Source organism: Rhinolophus ferrumequinum, chromosome 2, assembly GCF_004115265.2.
Source record: "Rhinolophus ferrumequinum isolate MPI-CBG mRhiFer1 chromosome 2, mRhiFer1_v1.p, whole genome shotgun sequence".
In the NCBI taxonomy this organism is placed as follows: domain Eukaryota; kingdom Metazoa; phylum Chordata; class Mammalia; order Chiroptera; family Rhinolophidae; genus Rhinolophus; species Rhinolophus ferrumequinum.
In genome coordinates this window covers 61,527,196-61,546,528 of record NC_046285.1, presented here as the reverse complement: position 1 = coordinate 61,546,528, position 19,333 = coordinate 61,527,196, and the positions used below count along the sequence as shown (strand labels likewise).

Genomic DNA, 19,333 nt, shown 5'->3' with positions numbered 1-19,333 from the left:
GGTGGGATAGTAAATTCTTTTGATTTTTTTTAAAGCAATGTATTAAAAATCTTGCAAGCCAAGAAAGAAAGCCTAGAAGTACTGTAGGTTCCATGTTTTATACTCGTATGCTTTAAAGAAATTGCATCCTGGAACGACCCTCATCACACTCATGTATGATATTCTGCATTAGCTTCCCTCTGTAACGTTCAGGTTTAAGCTTATTTAGAATTATGTGTTTGTGAAGCATTTCACATTCCATTTTTGTTGTTGTTTGTTTTTTTAGTAAAATTCTCTTGGAATCACCATTATTATGGTAAAACTGGTGAGAAGTTTAAAGGGTTTTTGCCCCATTCATGGGCCTTCCTCTAGGTTTTGGGAAGGGACATGCCTTCTTTGAAATTACATGGCATACAAAGAAGGGAGGGATTAGAATCTGTTGCTTTGAAATTGTGTTACTAGAAATCTACTTTTGTTTAACTCTTAAATTTCCTTTTTTTAAAAAAAGAAAAGTCAGAAAACAATAGGCTCTCAAACAAAGTGTATTCTCCTTCCTAATTAAATGTAGCTCAGGTATTGGGCAATATGTTTCCAAAGTGACAGGTACAGAGAGGTATGCTGACAGCACAAGTTGTCATCAGAGTGGTGAAGGGAGCTTCTGAGTTTGCTTAGAAAAACCTCATTTGTTCAAGGGTATCGGGGTTAGGAGAGCGGGGGAAGGGGGGTGACAACTTTATACAGTAACACTTATTATCTGCTGAGTTTCTACTTCACTTTTTCTTCAACATTACTGACACTTCCAGTTTAGCATCTTAACCACCAATCTGAGTAAGTGGGAAAAGTAAAATATTATGTGTCAGGTGCTTTCACAGCTTTCAATCTGTCTATATACATTAGAATCATCTGGGGAGTTTTGTGGAAAACTAATGACTGAGACCCATCCCAACTCAAGTAAATTAATTTCGCTGAGGTATAGTAGGGTATTAGTATTTTGAAAATTCCCCAGATGCACTCTAAGTGAAATCCCCAAACCCCTGTGCCAGAAGATGAGGTAAAGTGAAGACAGTCATCAGGAAAAACTCCAGCCTCTTGCCGTCGCTCTATTTCTCCCCCAGCCTGTGGCTTGGAAAACCCAACCTTCCCGATGTTAGCTGGTCATGGGCAAAGACCTCCCAACAGTTGATCTTAAACTCCCCTGTCTTGTGCTAAACAAGGAGAGATGATGAAAAGGGCACACACGTTGGTACTCACAGTTCGATGATTTATCCACTGGCTGTGGCGATATTCCAAAGTTCCCCCTAAGTCCTCTGTCAGTTGGCTTTTGTCAATGTAGCCGTGAAGGTCGGAGACAGAATTTAACACAACGATCTATAAAGGGGAAACAAATGAGTATATTCTTCACAGGTAATTAAATAATAGTTCATCTAGAGTCTACTGTTATTGATGTAGTACTTCAACTTTGCCTTCTTTGGCTGGCATTTGTCTTCAAAATGATTACTACAGCCAGCAGAGGAACATTTTAACGTCCCTTTCCATTTCCCCGCTTTGAGAGAATACTAAAGTGTGGAATATCTGTGACAAAATGGTAACCTAGAACAGGAAGCTCAGTCCTAAGCTACCTAAAAGTCAGGTCTTGCTTGAGGTGAATTTCTGTTCAAAGTTCCCAGGCTACGGTATCATCTTCAGCCGACAAAATCAAGTGCTATACTGAGACCTAAATGTCTGAGATGAGACGCCCACTAAAGGATGGACTGGTGAATATAAAAATAAAATTAGAATACCGGGACCTACTGAGGAGTATGTATGAAAAACATCACTACCTTGATGCAACTCCTCCCCCCACCATGAAGAATGTTGATGTGCCCCCACTTTATCTTTGAAGGTAATAGGGATGGGTTTTCATAAATTAGCAATTCTGCTGTTGAACACACCCATGCTGGCCAGTGAATGCCCACACATCTAGAGGAAGACGATACATTCCCAGTTGCCCTTTTCTACTCAGCTGTACTGGCCCTGAGAGGACAGGATCCTGGCTCTCTGTCCCAGACACTGTATCACACCCCCTACTCACCCCTAACCAGGAGCAAGGACTGTCACTCCTATCTCTGAAAGACGTCCCCCTGATGCCTTTAACTAATGATCTTATATCCCTTCACACCTTGTTGATTATTTCAAAAATTGATTTTTGGTCAGAGAACATAAGAATACAGGCTTTCTTCTATTATTATACAGAATTAGTCAAGTGATAAATCCACTTTGGAGTGAAAAGAATGCAAGTTAGGGCCCAGCGTCTACAGGTGGAAACCAAACTGATTTATGCATGCAATGAATACGTATTGAACTTCTAACAAATGCCAGGCTCTGAGGGGTAAAGCAGTAAGCATGACAAGCCCTGCCTTCAAGGAACTGAGGTTTTAATGGGATTTGATGACCACAAATCACTATGTTCCCGTCATCAGGCCCTATGCTTTTCTCCTTCATTTCTGAAAAAGAGTTTGGAAATTTAGAAAATTATTGTTATGAGAAAAAGAAAAAAAAACAACAACCCTGAATCTATCTATGCCTTTCTCTCCTAATAATTTCAAACCACTTTGGGGAGTTTCAAAAAGATTTTTAGTCTTTCTAAAATTAGAAATTATAGGACACGTAACAAGAAATTATCAAGTGAAAAATGGGTTTTCTTCTGGAAATATTAGTTGCTATGGTAACACTCGGAACTTTTTTTAAATACCGTTATGCAACATCATATTGGGCTGAAGCAACTCTGCCCCACAGCCTGGAGTTTCAGAAACCTATCCTGCCAGGCTGCACATCTTCTGTTTCTCTTAACTGAACGAGAGAGGGAGGTGTGCTTTCCATACTTGCCAGGACTCTGCTTTCTCATCTTTTCCGTGGAAACCCCAATAAAGGTCAAGGCTTTTCCCTTCATCCCACTTCTGCCTCCTGGCCAAAACCTGGTGCTTCCTCTGTGGGCCTGCATGGCATGAGTGACCGCCCTCGCTGAAACCTGTGAGTATGATAAACTTTGCCCTTCAAACCTCATTCTCATTTCCTCCTGTGGCAGCACCAGCTTTACCACACCACATCCAACATGTACATTCTTAGAACAGCTGTTACAGATTAGGAATATCTTACGTTTTTCCTTTTCAGTATATGTTTATGTTATCTATAACTGCTTAAAGCTGTCCTTTCAAGGAGATATGTAATGTTTTAATTATGAGTTTCCTGTATTCTGTCACAAACTCCAATTTAAGAAACCAGTTTGCACGTCCATAGCCTCTTTAGGGATTTTTACCAGATTTTCTTAGCCACTTCACATAACAATTTGGACAGGCTGCTATGAGTATAGCTGTTCCAGAATAGATAAGTGCCAGCAATAAGCACTCCGGAATGCTTTGCTATTTCAAAGCCCCCTCTCCTTGGGTAAAGGTGCAGCGAGGCTATGACTTAACTACAATTACATCCCGGTCTACCTGATTCTTCTAAGAGTCATGCAAAATGAACTAATTTCCCCTCAGCCTATGACAATGTAACTATTATCCAACTAGAAATGAGCAGGGAGATGTTATAACAAGAGAGGACAGGGAGCTACAAAGTAAAGTGCTAATATCCCAACTATGTTTTTAAAACAAAGGAAAGCAAAACAACAGTTTGAACTGTCATTTAAAAGGCAAAATATATTTTGAAGTTTGATTACATCAAGCTTGGTTACCTAGGACTCTGCATTCTGTGACACATCTGAGCTATGAGGGGAGTGCAACCTTCCCTGTAAGGTAGTTCGTAGAATAAACTTTTTGCTTTAAAAAATACTCTGCTAAATGTGCCAATAGTTTGGGTGACAGAGTTTTCTATAAAGTTGACTTTAGTTTAAAGTGAAAAGTATGATGGAAGACTTGAAACCATAAAACTCCTAGAAGAAAATATAGGATGTAAACTCTCAGACATTACCCTTAATAACATTTTTACTGATATATCTCCTTGTGCAAGGGAAACAAAAGAAAAAATAAACAAATGGATCTACATCAAACTAAAAAGTTTTTTCACAGCAAAATATAACAACAACAAAACAAAAAGACATCCTACTGAATGAGAGAAGATATTTGCCAATGAAACATCTGATAAGGGGTTAATATCTAAAATTTATATATATATATAAAAAAACTCATACAACTCAACACCAAAAAAACAAATAATCCAGTTAAAAAATGGGCAGAGGACATGAAGAGACATTTCTCCAAAGAGGACATACAGATGGCCAACAGACACATGAAAATATGCTCAACATCACTAATCATCAGAGAAATACAAATAAAAGCCACAGAGAAATACCGCCTCACTCCAGTCAGAATGGCTATTATCAATAAACCAACAAACAACAAGTACTGGTGAGGATGTAGAGAAAAGGGATCCTTGTGCACTGTTAGTGGGGTTGTAAATTGATGCAGCCACTATGAAAAACAGTACGGAGTTTCCTCAAAAAATTGAAACTGAACTACCTTATGATCCAGCAACTCCACTCCTAGGTATTTATCCAAAGAAATCCAAAACACTAATTCAAAAAATATATATGCACTCCTGTATTTACTGCAGCACTATTCACAATAGCCAAGATATGGAGACAACTGAAATGCCCATCAATAGACGACTGGATAAGAGACTGTGGTATATTTATACAATGGAGTATTACTCTGCCATAAAAAAGAATGAAATCTTATGATTTGCAACAACATGGATGGACCTAGAGGATATTATGCTAAGTGAAATAAGTCAGACTGAGAAAGACAAATACCATATAGTCTCAGTTATATATGGAATCTAAAGAACAGAATAAATGAACAAGCAAAACATAGTTACAGAGAATAAACTGATGGTTGCTAGATGGCAAAGGGTTTGGGTTATGGGTGAGAAAGTGAAAGGATTAGAAAACACAAATTGGGAGTCACAAAATAGTCATGGGGATGTGAAATACAGTACGGGGAATATAATCAATAATGTTGAAGGACCATGTGGGATGTCAGATGGGCACTGGACTTATCGGGGGGATCCCTTCATAGATTATATATTATAAATGCCCAACCACTGTGCTATACACCTTGAAGCTAATATAACATAAAGTTGAATGTCAACTATAATTAAATACATATGTGTGTGCGTGTGTGTGTGTGTGTGTGCGTATAATGTTCACAGTATGTAAAGTCCAGCATAGGGAATATAGTCAATGGTATTGTAATCGCTATGTACGGTATCAAGGGGTAGTAGACTTGGTGGGGTTATCGCTTTGTGAGGAGTGTAAATGTCTAACCATTGTGTTGTTTTGTACACCTGAAACTAATAAAAAATGTATTTTTAAAAAGTACGATGGGTAGGGAATCACCATATTACCATGAATAGAAGTAGCTAAAGGTATAGTATTAAGATAAAGTAGATGTTCATTCTCTCCTTAGTATAGATGCATCACATGAGAAAAGGGCGTGAATCACATATGTATCTACATAGATAACAGCACTTGGAAAGGTGTGTTTTCTACACAACCAGGGAAACACATACGACATTTAGTCAAATGTTCAGTTCAAACTTCAAAGCCCTTGCAGTGACAAGAAGCAACTGACTAGTCTTCATTTCTGAAGGGGAAGAAAGCTTATGAGTATTATGACAAATTCATTAACTTCTTGTAAGTCATCATCTCTTCCCCATAATAATTGCTACTCAACTCAGGAAAACAATAAGAAACTCATGGCTTACATTTCCCTTAAACTCTCAAATATTTTAAAATAAGTATTTAAAGTAGAGTGAGAAATCCATTTTGAGTCTGGTTAATACCCGAAGTATAGAGAAAGTATTTCAATAATTTGATTATTAATATAAAATGGAACCAAAAGAGGGAAAATAAGAGTAAAAAGGAAAGAGAAAAAAATGAGACAAATCCCTTGTCCAAGATGGTCAGTTATCACTGAAATGGGTTAAATATATTCCCAGAGCAGTTTCAATTAAAGTGGGGTTTTTCTGTTTGCTTTGAACAGATAATATGTGTAGGTGGTACCAAATCCAAACAGAGAAAGAATCTATCTAAATAGAAAAAGTCTTCTTCTTGTAAAGAATATCATTGTATATGTAGCTTTGTGCACACATGTGAGAGAATCCGTAGAGTAACTTGTTAGGTAGGTCAAAGAGTGTACATTTTAATTGTTGATAAGCACTGACAATTAGTCCTTCAGATAGGGCATTACCAACTTCATCCCTATTGGCAAAGTATGAAGGTGCCTGTTTCCCCCACATCTCTGCCAAAATTATAGGTAAAATTTTTCATCTTGTCATTTTAATTTGTTTTCCTTTTATGAGTATTGCAATATTGGTTTTTATTTTTACTCAACAGTTGCCTATATTTATGTCACCCCCCAATTTTTTTTTTTTTTTTTTTTTTTAAGGAGGGCGCAGCTCACAGTGGGCCATGCAGGGATCGAACCGGCAATCTTGGTGTTATTAGTACCACGCTCTAACCAACTGAGCTAACCGGCCTCCCCGTCACCCCATGTTTTAGATTCTTATTTTCTTTCATCCGTACTACTACAATTTCTATTCCTCCTTCAATCTCTTTCTATCGTCTTGAACAACACCTTCAGATTTGTATAACTCCAGTACCACTTACCCAAGTCACTCCCTGACTCAAAAACCTTCACTGGATCCCCATTGTCTACTGAATAAAATCCAGACCCTTTATCCTTATATTTAAGACCTATTCCATGTTTCCTACCTTTTCTTCCAAAAGATAATCCTATATGTATTCCAACAAAGAGCTTCCCCCATGGACCTCATATAAAGTGTATACTTCCTGCCTCCAGGTCCTTACACATGCTGTTCTCTCTGCCCAGATGTCTTCCTCTCCTTCTCTACCTGTGGAGTCCTACCTTCTTAGAAACCTAGCTCCATGCCATCTTTTCCACATGCCCTAACCAAATGGAGACAAGATGAAAGGTCATGCTTACCGGCACTTTCATTTTGAATTCATCTCGATAGTATTTAATGCCAATGTCAGTGATTGTCCGCTGGATAAAGCGAGATGGACGAAGGATGAATATGAGCTGCAAGTTTCCTGGAAATGCCACCTGGAAGGATCACGAAAAGTGTCAAGGCAAATATCACATCCATTGGTCTCCGCTTGTCCAAGACCACAGTTGACAAAGTTAAAGTAGACACCATGAATGCCAAAGAATTGGAATATATTTCACAGGATTTCATAGCTGAAAGAGATCTTGGAGATCAGATAATCCAAACCCCTTCTTAAAAACCAAACCAAATCAAAACAGACACACAAAAAAAGTTTCTGATTATAAAAATAATTCATACTCCTTATTTTTAAAAATTGGGAAATTAATAAAAGTATACATAGAAAAAGAAAACTACTCATGATCTCAACCATTTTGAATATTTTAATCTAATTACCTATAGGCTATTTTCTCTGCTTAAGTATTTTTATCATGGTTAAACTCATTTTGTAGAAAAGTTTTGTAACATGCCATTTCACTTAATATTAATACCATGAGCTTTTATTCTTGTTATTAACAATTCTTTGTAAATATTATTTTTCATGGGTGCACAATTTATTTAACTATACCTTATTGCTACTGATTTAGGCTTTTCCACATTTTTGCTATTATAAATAACAGTGAAATGAACATCTTTATCCACATTTGGGAACATTTTCTCTGGCACAGCTTCCTAGAAGAATTACTGAGCCAAAGACGTGGTATTTTAGGGGTTATTGATGCATATTATTGCTAAGCTGCTCTCAGAAAGTTGCTCTCCTCTGAGGTGAGGTCCTAAGAAATGAGATAACTCAGATTTATATAATGACTTAGTGACAAAGTTGGAAATCCATGTCCATTGCACATGGTTTTCCATTCTTCCAGTGGTTCCCAAAAGCAACCCCTTGAGGTGCTTGTTAGAAAAAAAATCTGGTCTTTGCCCTGAAATGTTCTGATTCATTAGGACTGCGATGATATCCAGGTATCTGTATTTTCAATGAGCACATGAAGAGATTCTGATTGGTAGCCCGGTTTTGGGATCCTGCACTAGAGTATCTTTTAGGCACAAAGTGACCAGTGCAATTCTTGAATAAATTAGCCTCAAGTATTAGATGAGTCAAGTATTGTCTATGGACCTGGGACTTCAGAACCCTCTTGAGGCCAGACCTCTGGATAAGTCATGGGCATTGTCAAGTGTCCAGATCCTTAGGGCATCAACCATCATTGCAGTTATCCCCAAAATAAATCCTGTAACCAAAACCAAACCAACGGGACAAAACAATCCATGCACAAAGGAAGGGAGACTTATCTTTTCCCCTCTTCGAAATGCAAGGTCCTAAACAGAAGAACCTTCTATTTTGTTATGTCATGACAGGACAAGTGAGACATTATTTGTGCATCTGGCTGAGGCTCTAAAGCAATCTGAGAGAGACTCTGTCTACGTGCATATCTGTGGGTGTGACTGCCTCTGTAAGTAGGCATAGGTGAGACTTCAAATGTCCCTCTCCTGTCCCAAGCTCTCCACACACATTACCTGCCTACCATGTCCCATTTTCTTCAGCCAGTCCCAACTGCCTCAGGAAGCCTGTGCTTTGGTGGAATTCCTGGTGTGGCTTGCCCTGAGGTGTCTCTGCCTGCTGATTCCCTGATCTGAGGTTCCTACAGAGAAGGACACATATACTTGCTGAGAGGCAACAAATAGGGATCACAATCAGACTAGTGAGATAGAAAGGGAAACCCCACGAAGGTTTAATACCAAAAAGAAGTTAATGCCAAAAGCAAGCACACCTCCAATAAAGCTACTTAAATACCATTTTGTCTGGTATTATCCAAGTGTCTTTGTAATAGGTGAAAAAATAATTTGAATATTGAAATGAAAACTCTCTTAAACTGAGTGACCCCAAAGCAAACTCTACGACAAGGATTTAGGTATAAAGTATTTATTGAGGAGGTGATCCCAGGAAACACATTGAGGAGTTGGGGCAGGGAGGGTGAGAGTGAGACAGTGATGGCTGGAGAACTAATGTATCAATGAGGGGGTACTGCTGCTGGCAAGAAGGGCTGGGACTCTCTGAGATACTGGGAACATACCTCAGAATTGTCCCACTGGAGCTGGGGTATTTACCTACCAACTCCCATGACTCCATAGTTGCAGGTCACACCTGCAACATTAAATTCCCAGCATTCTCTACCTGCACCTCTTCAGTGACCAGAGAAATCAATAAAGTAGAGAGACTCAGGAAGCCTTTGACATGCTCAGGAATTCTCTGCAGTGACCTTCAGGTGGCAGAGGGGATACAGATGTGATACAACAGCCTCTGCTACAAAGACTTTCCCAAAATTTAACATAAAATAATCACCTTTTCCTTGTGACTGTGATATAAAATAACTGAATAAAAATTTGAATTACTTGTATAAAAAAGCACAAAAATAAATATTTACAGCTATTCGTGTCAAGGATGCTTTTATGGAGCTCCACTTGTCCCTCCGTCTATCGATAACAATGATGAATCCAATGCTGGCAGCCTCCACACTGCAAAAAAAAAAAAAGGTGGTCAGTATCAGAGACCAGGTGAGACCCACAGGTTCTGGGTGGCTTCCTCAGAGAACACATTCGACAGCCTCCGTGGCACTCCAGGCTCATATGTAAACACCTTGCACTGCAAAAGGGAATAACTGAGTCTGACTTCCCCAGCAAAGGAAACCGCTTCTTTGCCTCATCTCACTTTGGAAGCCTTAATAACACAGAAATATTTAGTGTCTCAAATCCTCTCAAGGCCTCTGTTTCTGGATGGCAAATGCATGAGATACTCAAGAGCACACATGCTCATCCCAGAGGAAGATGTACGTGTTAGTTGGGCACCACATGTCCCAGTGCACGCGGAGGACCTCAGGGCTGAGCTCTGCCATCTTTCCACTCCCAAGACTAATATTCATGAAAATATCAATATCCTTCCCCAGGTGTCATTCTGAGGTGCTCAGAATTAACACATGTCAGTGGGAAAAATACTCCCTTCCGGTGCCTGGCCATAAATGCCCAGCAAACCATGTGCATGAGAAGATATCATTAATCTTCATTAAGACCAAAAGGAAGCTGTCTGATCGCCTCTTGAGTCCTCACAAAATTCTCATAAAATCCTTTTAAACTAAAGTCCTAAAAGGGAAAACCTTTTCTTTTCTCTTTCTTTGGGAAGAAATATGGTATAAAGCAAAGAGCAAGGGCTTTGGAGCCTGGTTCAAATCCTAATTCTGCCATTTACCAGTGCTAACAATGGAGAGATCACCTAACCACCCTAAAGTTCAGTTTTCTTATCTGTAAAACAAGAACAATACCACCAATAGTGAAGCCAGAAAAGCACATTTTCTGAAGCCAGACTGCCAAGGTTTGAAATATAAATTCTACCATTTATAGACTGTGCATTTTGGAGGGAACAGTGTATTAGTCTCTATAGTTTCTCAGACTACTCATTTGTAAAGCAGAAACAATAATAGTACCTACCAACGGGGTTGACGTGAGGATTAAATGGGTATGTAAAATATTACATGAGATGTACGAAATGCTCAGCACAATGCCTGGCACTTGGTAACCCTATTATATTAATAGTGTTAATTATTAATTAATATATTAATATAATTAATTTAATTAATTTAATTAATTATATTAAGTTAATTATAAGTATATTAAGTTAATTAAGTTAATTATAACTTATAATTATATAAGTTAATATAATTAATATTATATTAATATAATAACTTATATTATAAATAATATAAGTACTATTATTTCTTATGTGCTTTTTATGGAGATTAGATCAAATATACAAAAAGTATCTGGCCTATAATAAACCTTCAATAACTCTCTGATATTGGTAAAAGGGGATCTTGACTCTAAACATGATCTGTATGTGAATAAGGCAGAAGATCTAAGCAAAATCTTCAAGAAAACATAAGTAGCTGCTCTGAAATAAGCCCTACTAGGCCAACACATTCATTAGCACAGCCCCATATCCATCCAGGTTCTCTCACTAGGAACATTTTCCAGGCAATGGTGCAAGGAGAGGGGGGGGTCTCACTAGGTGGAAGAGGCAGAGATTGGAGATTATGAATGGAAAAGTGGCCAGGATTTGAGGGGGGGTGACTGTCAGGAAGGGAAGGCTCAGAGAGGGAACCCCAGAAGTCTTCAATGGAAATTCGATTTTAATGTTTGGTCAATTCTTGGGCCCCACATGTTTAGGTGAGAATCTAGGAGGCTGGCAGAGAATAGCAACCACACGTGTGAGAACTGATGAGAATTATAAAACTTTCATAGTTCTGGGGAGAGACAAGTGGTGTTTACGCCCAGCCAGAAGTGACAGACTTTGATGAACCCCTTGGACACTCAGGTGAAACTCTACAAAGGCCACATTCCAGGGTAAGTGAAATACCATAGGAGTTGACAAAGGATTAAGGTTATATTCTAAGAACAAAATGGAAATGGAGTTGCCCTAAGAAAACGTAAGTCCAGTCCTCAGAAAGATCAAGGTGATCCACCAGTAATTTAACTGTAGGGCAGATCAAAACTCAATACTGTGCGGAAATAAATAAGCCTCTACAACATATCACCCACTATATCCAGCATAAAATTAAAAATTAATAGAAATGCAAAAAAAGCAGGAAAAGTAAACAATAAACAAGAGATAAAATAGTCAACAAAGATGTCTCTGTTGTTGGCAGATAAAAATTTCAAAATAATGCTAAAGGAAACAGGAAAAGTAAACAAAATGGATTAAAAGCAGCATTATTTTAACAGAGAATTAGAATTGATAATAAAGAATCAAACGGACCTTCTGGAATTACAAAACACCAATATCTGAAATTAAGATCTCATTGGATTAGTTTTACAGCACACTGAATATAGCAGAAGACAGGATAGGTGAAACTGAAAACAGATCAATTAAAAATATTCAAAATGAAACACAGACAGAGGGAAAATGGAAAGAACAGAATGTAAAAGAAATGTGGGACATGAACAGAAGTCCTGAAAAGAAAGAGGAGAGAATATATTACAGAAATAATATTTTTTAAAATAATGGTAAGTAATTTTCCATATCTGATCAAAGACATGAATCACAGATTCAAGCAGCTCCTCCAATTCCAAGCAGAATAAATACAAAGAAAACTTCACCTAGGCCTATCAGAGCCAAGGAGATGAAAATTAAAGATAAGAAGAAAATCTTAAAAGCAACCTGTGAAAAAAGATGCATTACCTTCAAAAGAATTACAAAAATAATGACTTTTCGACAGAAACTATGGAAGCTACAATTGAATGGAATGACATTTTTGGAGTACTGACCTGAAAAACTACCCATTTAGAATTCTGTACCCATTGTAAATTCAGCTTAAAAAATTAAGGTGAAATAAGGACATTTCCAGACATCTAGAGCTGAGAGAATTTATTGCCAGTAACTATATACTTCAAGAAATATCAAAGGATATTCTCCAGGCTGAATGAAGCTAGAAGCATAAAGGTGCAAGAAAAATAAACACCCTGAAAAAGATAAATATATGGGTAATGAAGTTGAGCTGATGATTAGGAAGACTTTCATTCCTATCAAAAACAAAACAAAACAAAACAACCCTGGTTAAGTTAAAAACTCATATTTGTCCTTAAAGACATTAGAGAACTCTGAAGACAAAGAAATCTAAATGAACAAATTCTAGAGAGAGTTAAGACCTTCCACAGTGAGCAAATACTAGAGGAAACTTTCATATGAAGTGGTGGTTGCCTATTCTGGTTTTGTTCCTGAAAGGCAATAATCCCACACAGTAAACTGAATGTCCAAGGAGTGAAGAGCACTGTCAACATTAAGTATGTGGATAAATATTATCAACTATGTGTTTTATTTCACTAAAAGACTATCGATAATTCAAAGCAAAATAATAAAGTATTATTAAGTATATTACACATGTAAAAGTAAAATACATCACACAATAGCATTAAGAATGGTATACAGTAAATGGAATTATATTATGGAAACTAGTATTGGATGAAATGAAATTATACTATTTATATTGTATATAAAGTGGTATGAAATTAATTCAAGATAGTGCTAACTTTAGAATACATACTGTAACACTAGAGAAACGATTGCTAAATATCCAATAAAGGAGATAGAATGAAATACTCAAAATATTTGAATAATTCAAAAGAGAGCAAGTGCTATCAACTAAATTGTATCCCCCCACCCCCAAATTCATATGTTGAAGCTCTAACTCCCAATGTGACCGTAATTAGAGATAGGGCATGTGGGGAGGTGATAAAGTTTAAATAGGGTCATTAAGAGTGAAGCCCTAATTCCAAAGGACCAGTGCCCTTATAAAAAGAGGAAGAAACACCAGAGCACTCTCTTTGCCATGTGACAACTCAGCAAGGAGGCAGTCGTCTACAGCCAAAAAGAGAACCTTCACCAGAAATGGAACTGGCCAGAATCTTGATCTTGGACTTCCAGCCTCCAGAACTGGAAAGAAACAAATGTCTGTTGTTGAAGCCACCAAGTCTATGGTATTTTGTTATGGCAGCCCAAGCAGACAAATACAGCAGGAAATGAGAAATAAAGGAACAAGTCACAGGTGGTACAAATAGCAAGATGGTAGATTTAAACCAACCAATCTCAATAATCACATTGAGCGGAAATGGTCTATACTACTCCATTTAAAAGGTACATAGTGTCAGAGTGAAAATACTGATTACAATATACATACACTTTAAACTTACAGACGGAAATAAATTGGAAGTAAAAGGATGGTAAAAGATATACTATGCAATAACTAATCAGAAGAAAGCCAGTGTGGCTTTATTAATATTAGAAAAAAACAGTATTCAAGACAAGGAGTATTGGCAGAGATAAATGATTCATAAAGAAAAAAAAAGAGTCAGTTTTTCAGGAAGACATAACAATTCTAAATTCATGTGTATGAAATAACATTGCTTCAAAATAATCCACAAGTGATAGAACTAAAAGAAAAATAAGTAAATACACAATTAGGATTAGAGAATTTTAACACTTCTCTCTTAGTAATTGATAGAACAGGCAGCCAACAAATCAGTAAGGATATAGACCTGACTTTCAAGAACTTGACCTCCAACAACTGTAGACATCCAACAACATTCTTTTCAAATGCACGTTTATCAAGTCTATTATTTATCAAACTAGTTCATTATCGTAGGCCATAAAGCAAATCTCAGCAAATTTTAAAGGATTGCAAAGGGTGTATTTCTGATCACGGTGGAATTAAACTGGAATTCTATTATTCTTCTGTTTTCTGATATCTTTTTCTTTCTTTACAATTTCCTTCCTTCTCCTTTTTTAGGGATTTAATTTCCATTCTCTCTCTTTTTTGAATTTCTTAAGGTAAAAGATTAAATCATTGATTTTAAACTTTCCATCTCTTCTAATATAAGTATTCAAAGCTACAATTTCCTCCTAAGTACTTCTTAGCTACATCACATAAATGTTTATATATTGTTTTATTATTCAGTTAAAAATATTTTCTAATTTCCTTTGTGATTTCTTCTTTAGAGTATGGATTATTTAGAGGCAATTGCTTAACTTCCAAGTATTTTGCGATTTTTCCTTGGGGGCGGGAGGTAAAGCAGTGAGGGGGTAAAGGGTGCAGATATTGATGGAAAAGAAGCAGGAGGGAATTGTCACAGAAATATTCTATACCTGATCTAGATAGCTGTTACAAGGTACATAAACAAGTAAATATTCATTGAGTTATACAGTTAAGATCTGTATACTTTACTATATGTAAATTATAACACAGTTTAAAAACTGAAAGAATCAAATGAATTCAACTTGTGAAAAAAGAAAAATATTATAAAATTTAAAAACAAAGATCCATACTTATCAAGTGCTCAATATGTGTCAGACGGATCAAAGAGGATACAAAATTGAACAAAACAGCTCTGTAGTACAGCAAAAACAAACTGACTTTAATAATAAATAAGTTTAGATAATAGCTACTATATATTCAGCGCCTATCATTTGTCAGGCATATTTATTTTTTATCTCAATCTTACAAAATAGATATTTTACCTAAAATATCTATTTAAAATATATACTGTTATCTATAAAATAGATATTGTTATCTCCATTTTGCAGATGAGGAAACAAACAACAGAAATAAAACTCGGGCGCTCAGATGGCTCAGTTGGTTGGAGCGCAAGCTCTGGGGCAGCAGCAGAGTTGCCTGTTCGATTCCCACATGGGCCAATGAGCAGCGTGCTCCACAACTAGATTGAAGACAACGAGCTGCCACTGAGCTGCCGGAGAGGTGGCAGCGACTGGACTTAGAGCTGAGCTGCACCATCCACAACTAGATTGAAGGACAACAACTTGGAGCTGATGGGCCCTGGAGAAACACACTGTTCCCCAATATTCCCCAATAAAAAAAAAAATTTTTTAATAAAAAAATTGAAAAAAATAAAACTTGCATGCTATCACACTAGCAAACTGAATTTCAAACTTGGAACTCTCTGATACCAATACACAGGCTCTGAACCCTATTCCATTGCTCCACTTCAATTTCTTCTCACAGCAGCTCTGCTTGTATCTCTGACAGTTTTATTTTATAGATTTTTGCTGTTCCCAGTATTTTTCTTTTGTTTTTTTCTTTAAATCAAATAATCATTGGTGAATGTTGTAAAGGAGCATCCGGGGCTCTTAAGCAAGGTGGAGCTGAGAGAGGCTCGGAAAATATTGTATAGTACATACACACAGGCTGTTCTTTCATCTATGAAATAAGCACCTGTCAGTGTATGCGGTCTCCCCAGCCAGACTGTGGGCAAATGCCCCTCACAACAAGACTCTTGTTGGCTCCATACAGGCCGAGTCCCAAGACCAGAGCATCTGGATAAACAGTGTAGGATCTGCTTGGAAAATACCTGTGTACATAAAGGGCTGTGTCTCCTGACACATTGTATTCAGGCCACAGTTCAGAAAGAAGAGATAATGAATCACAATGATTTTGAAGATAGTCCTCCCATTAGGTATACATTCTAAACAACATACAGCAATATCAACTGCTGTGGTTTTTGGGTTTTTTTCCCCCACTCTATCGGGTTCAACAAAATCGCCAAAACCTCAACTAAACCAGATGCACAGGAAATGGAGTTTCTGAGCAATGTATTTCTTTAGGTAACAGTTGGCTGTTTTAACATCTACTGTTCTTTTTAACACTAAGGCCCTATGATGTGCTAGACACCTGCATAAATGTCACGTAATATAATCGTCACAACCAGGTTAGTGATAGTATTAATATTTCCACTTTATCCATGAGGAAAGTTATACTCAGAGACTTTTGAAAACTAATAACTTGCCGAGAGTCACACACTATGTGCAGTTAAGATTCCATTGAAGCCTTCAGACTCTGAGGCCAATGCTCAGGCCACAAAATTCGCACTCTCTGGGCATAAGAAACATTTTAATATATATTCCTTCATTTTCCAATCTTAGTCACTCCTCTGTAACAAATATAATCGAAAGTTTGATGCATCAAACCTGACATTTTGAATATAACTAAATATAAATATATAAGAGGTTGAGGTAAATGTGTTCTGACCCCAAAATATCAGAAAATTTTTGTGATTGATGTGGTATTTGTTTTCTTAATTAAGCTCTGATATTGATATATTTTCCTATGATTTGCCTTTTTCGGTAAGCTATGTCAAATAGGAAATATTTTGGTTAACTGAAATTTTGCTGCATTGCCATAAGAACTGAATCAACTGTAGGGTGACCAACCATCCTGGTGTTTCCAGGATTGAGGAGTTCCCAGAGACACAGGACTTTCAGTGCTTACACAGTCAGGAAAACCAGGGTAATTGGTAATTCTAATTCAAATGCCTAATTCCAGGCACGAATATGACAGCCACAGGCAGACTGTCTATGGGGCTTTTTACTGAAGGAAATCAAACTATTATTTAGAGTCATTTATGTTTGTTGACAGGTACTCTGTGATCATAAATAGTCTTAGGAATTCCCATTTGAATGGCAGTGCTCAAGGTCATTGTTGGGATAGGAGTTAAAATGATTGACCTGTGGTTTGTTGTTTGTTGTTAATATTATTCTAATTCAGAAGCAAAGAAATCATAACGTTTTCCAGTCTTAACATCCCTCTTGGCATCTTCATCTGCAAAATGGAGAGAAGCCGGCACAAGCTTCTCTCAAACACTCCTTCCAACTTTAACATTCTGTGACTCTTTAATTCAATATAGTGACTCAAGTCCCTAGGCACTACTGATGTACTTATGCAAATTCAGTTTTGATGATTTTTATAGAGTATGAAAGAGACCATGAGAAAATCTCCCATTAAGAATGGAACACATAGGGGACAATTAGTTTAATCTCCTGAATATCTCAGAATCTTCACTGCATCTTCCCTCTCTCCCCAAACCTGAAAGCTCACCTAACCTTATCTTTTGCTCTACAGTCACGCGTCCCTTGACAACAGGGAGACATTCTGAGAAATGCATTGTTAGGCGATTTTCTCATTGTACAAGCACAAACCTGGATGATACTTACACAAACCTAGATGGTATAGCCTACTGCACACCTAGGCTGTGTGGCACTGCCTATTGCTTTTAGGCTACAAACCTATATAGACTGTTATTGTATTGAAGACTGTAGGCAATTGGAACACAATGGTATTTATGTAACTAAACATATCTAAACAGAAAAAGTACAGTAAAAACATGGCATCAAAGACAAAAAATAGTACACCTATAAAGGGCACTTACCATTAAAGCAGCTTGCAGGATTGGAAGTCGCTCTGGGTGAGTCAGTGAGTGAGTGGGGAGTGAATGTGAAGGCCCACGACATCACTGTACACTGCTGTGGGCTTTACAAACACTGTGTGCTTAGGCTACACTGAATTTATTTTTTAAAATTTTCTTTCTTCAATAATAAATTAACCTTAGCTTACTGTAACATTTTTACTTTATAAACTTTGTTTTTAACTTTTTGACTTGTAATAACCACTTGAAACACAACCACATTGTACAGAGGTATAAAAATATTTTCTTTCTTTATCTCCTTATTCTACAAACCTTCTTCTATTTTTTATTTTTATTTTTTTTAATTTTTAAACTTAAAATCTAAGACACAAACACACCTTAGCCTAGGCCTACACAGGGTCAGGACCATCAATATCACTGTCTCCTCCTCCTCATCATGCCCCACGGGAAGGTCTTCAATGACAATAACATGCGTGGAGCTGTCATCTCCTATGGTAACACTGTCTTCTTCTGGAATAGCTCCTGAAGGGCTTGTCTGAGGCTCTCCGAAGAGGTGTCACTCTTTTCAGAAATATGTTCATGGTGGTTTGCTTCTTTTTTTCATTACAGATTTGCTTGTAAGCAGATAAGGCACCATAAACATTCCTCACTATTAATGAAAACCTTTTAGTGTTGGGGTCCATGTTTTCAAACTTTTGAAGGAGCTTGTTAGAGTCTGAAAAAGCTTCTGCTAACCCATTCAGTGTGAGTTTTCTAGGAGCAATAGTTTCCTTTTCCCTGCAGTTTCCTTTTCTCATGCCTCTTCTTCTTCTGCTATGGGTTTCGGTTCCAACACCTCAATGGGGTATTATCCATGACTTCTTATTGTTCCAGTAGTACAGAGGCAGTGTGTGCTTATTGCTATGTTTGAAGGTCCTGGGGTCTTCTCTGTGCCAGACACAAAGGGTTTCAATTTGTGGCCTACAACATTGCCTCCAAACAAGACTGTTATCCTGTCCTTAAAAGCCTTGAAACCTGGCACTGACTTGGCCTCCTTATAGATGAAAGTCCTTTCAGGCATATGTTTTCAGAACAAGGAGATTTCATCCATATTGAATATTTGCCTGGCAAGTAATTTTCCTCCACACTCAGCTTATCTAGAGCTTCCAAAAACTCTTCAGCTGCCTTCACATAGGCGCTTGCAGACTCTCCACTCACTTTCACATTATGTAATGAATAACAATTCTTGACTCGTTTAAATCACCCAGAGTTAGCAGTAAATTCAACATTCCAGTCAGCTTCAGCCTTTCCTTTTAACACCACAAACAAACTTTTAGCTTTGGCTGTGATCATCATGGTGCTAAGAGGGATATGTTTCTGTGTCTGGTCTTCAATCCAGATCATTAGAAGTTTCCCCATGTCTGATATAGGCACTTATTGCCTTCAATGAAGCAGATCCTTTAACAGCTTTCATCACTTTGCTCTTATACTTCAAGATCATAGCTATCATGGAATGGGGACATGCCTGACTAGCGAACAAAAACCATCACTGATTTTCCACCTTTGTAGTCCTTAA

General features: G+C 37.4%; 1 protein-coding gene across 5 annotated transcripts in view; it reads right to left on the bottom strand.

The window, feature by feature from the left end:
* Positions 1–19,333, bottom strand: part of MCF2L2 (MCF.2 cell line derived transforming sequence-like 2) — a 213,319-nt gene that overhangs the window by 139,707 nt on the left and 54,279 nt on the right. For all 5 annotated transcript variants that reach the window (XM_033121699.1, XM_033121707.1, XM_033121716.1 and 2 more), the window contains exons 4-6: positions 9,444–9,534; positions 6,963–7,082; positions 1,231–1,347 (exon numbers count right to left, since the gene is read on the bottom strand). In XM_033121699.1, coding sequence (XP_032977590.1) covers positions 1,231–1,347; positions 6,963–7,082; positions 9,444–9,534 — 328 coding nt within the window. The remainder of the gene's footprint in view (positions 1–1,230; positions 1,348–6,962; positions 7,083–9,443; positions 9,535–19,333) is intronic.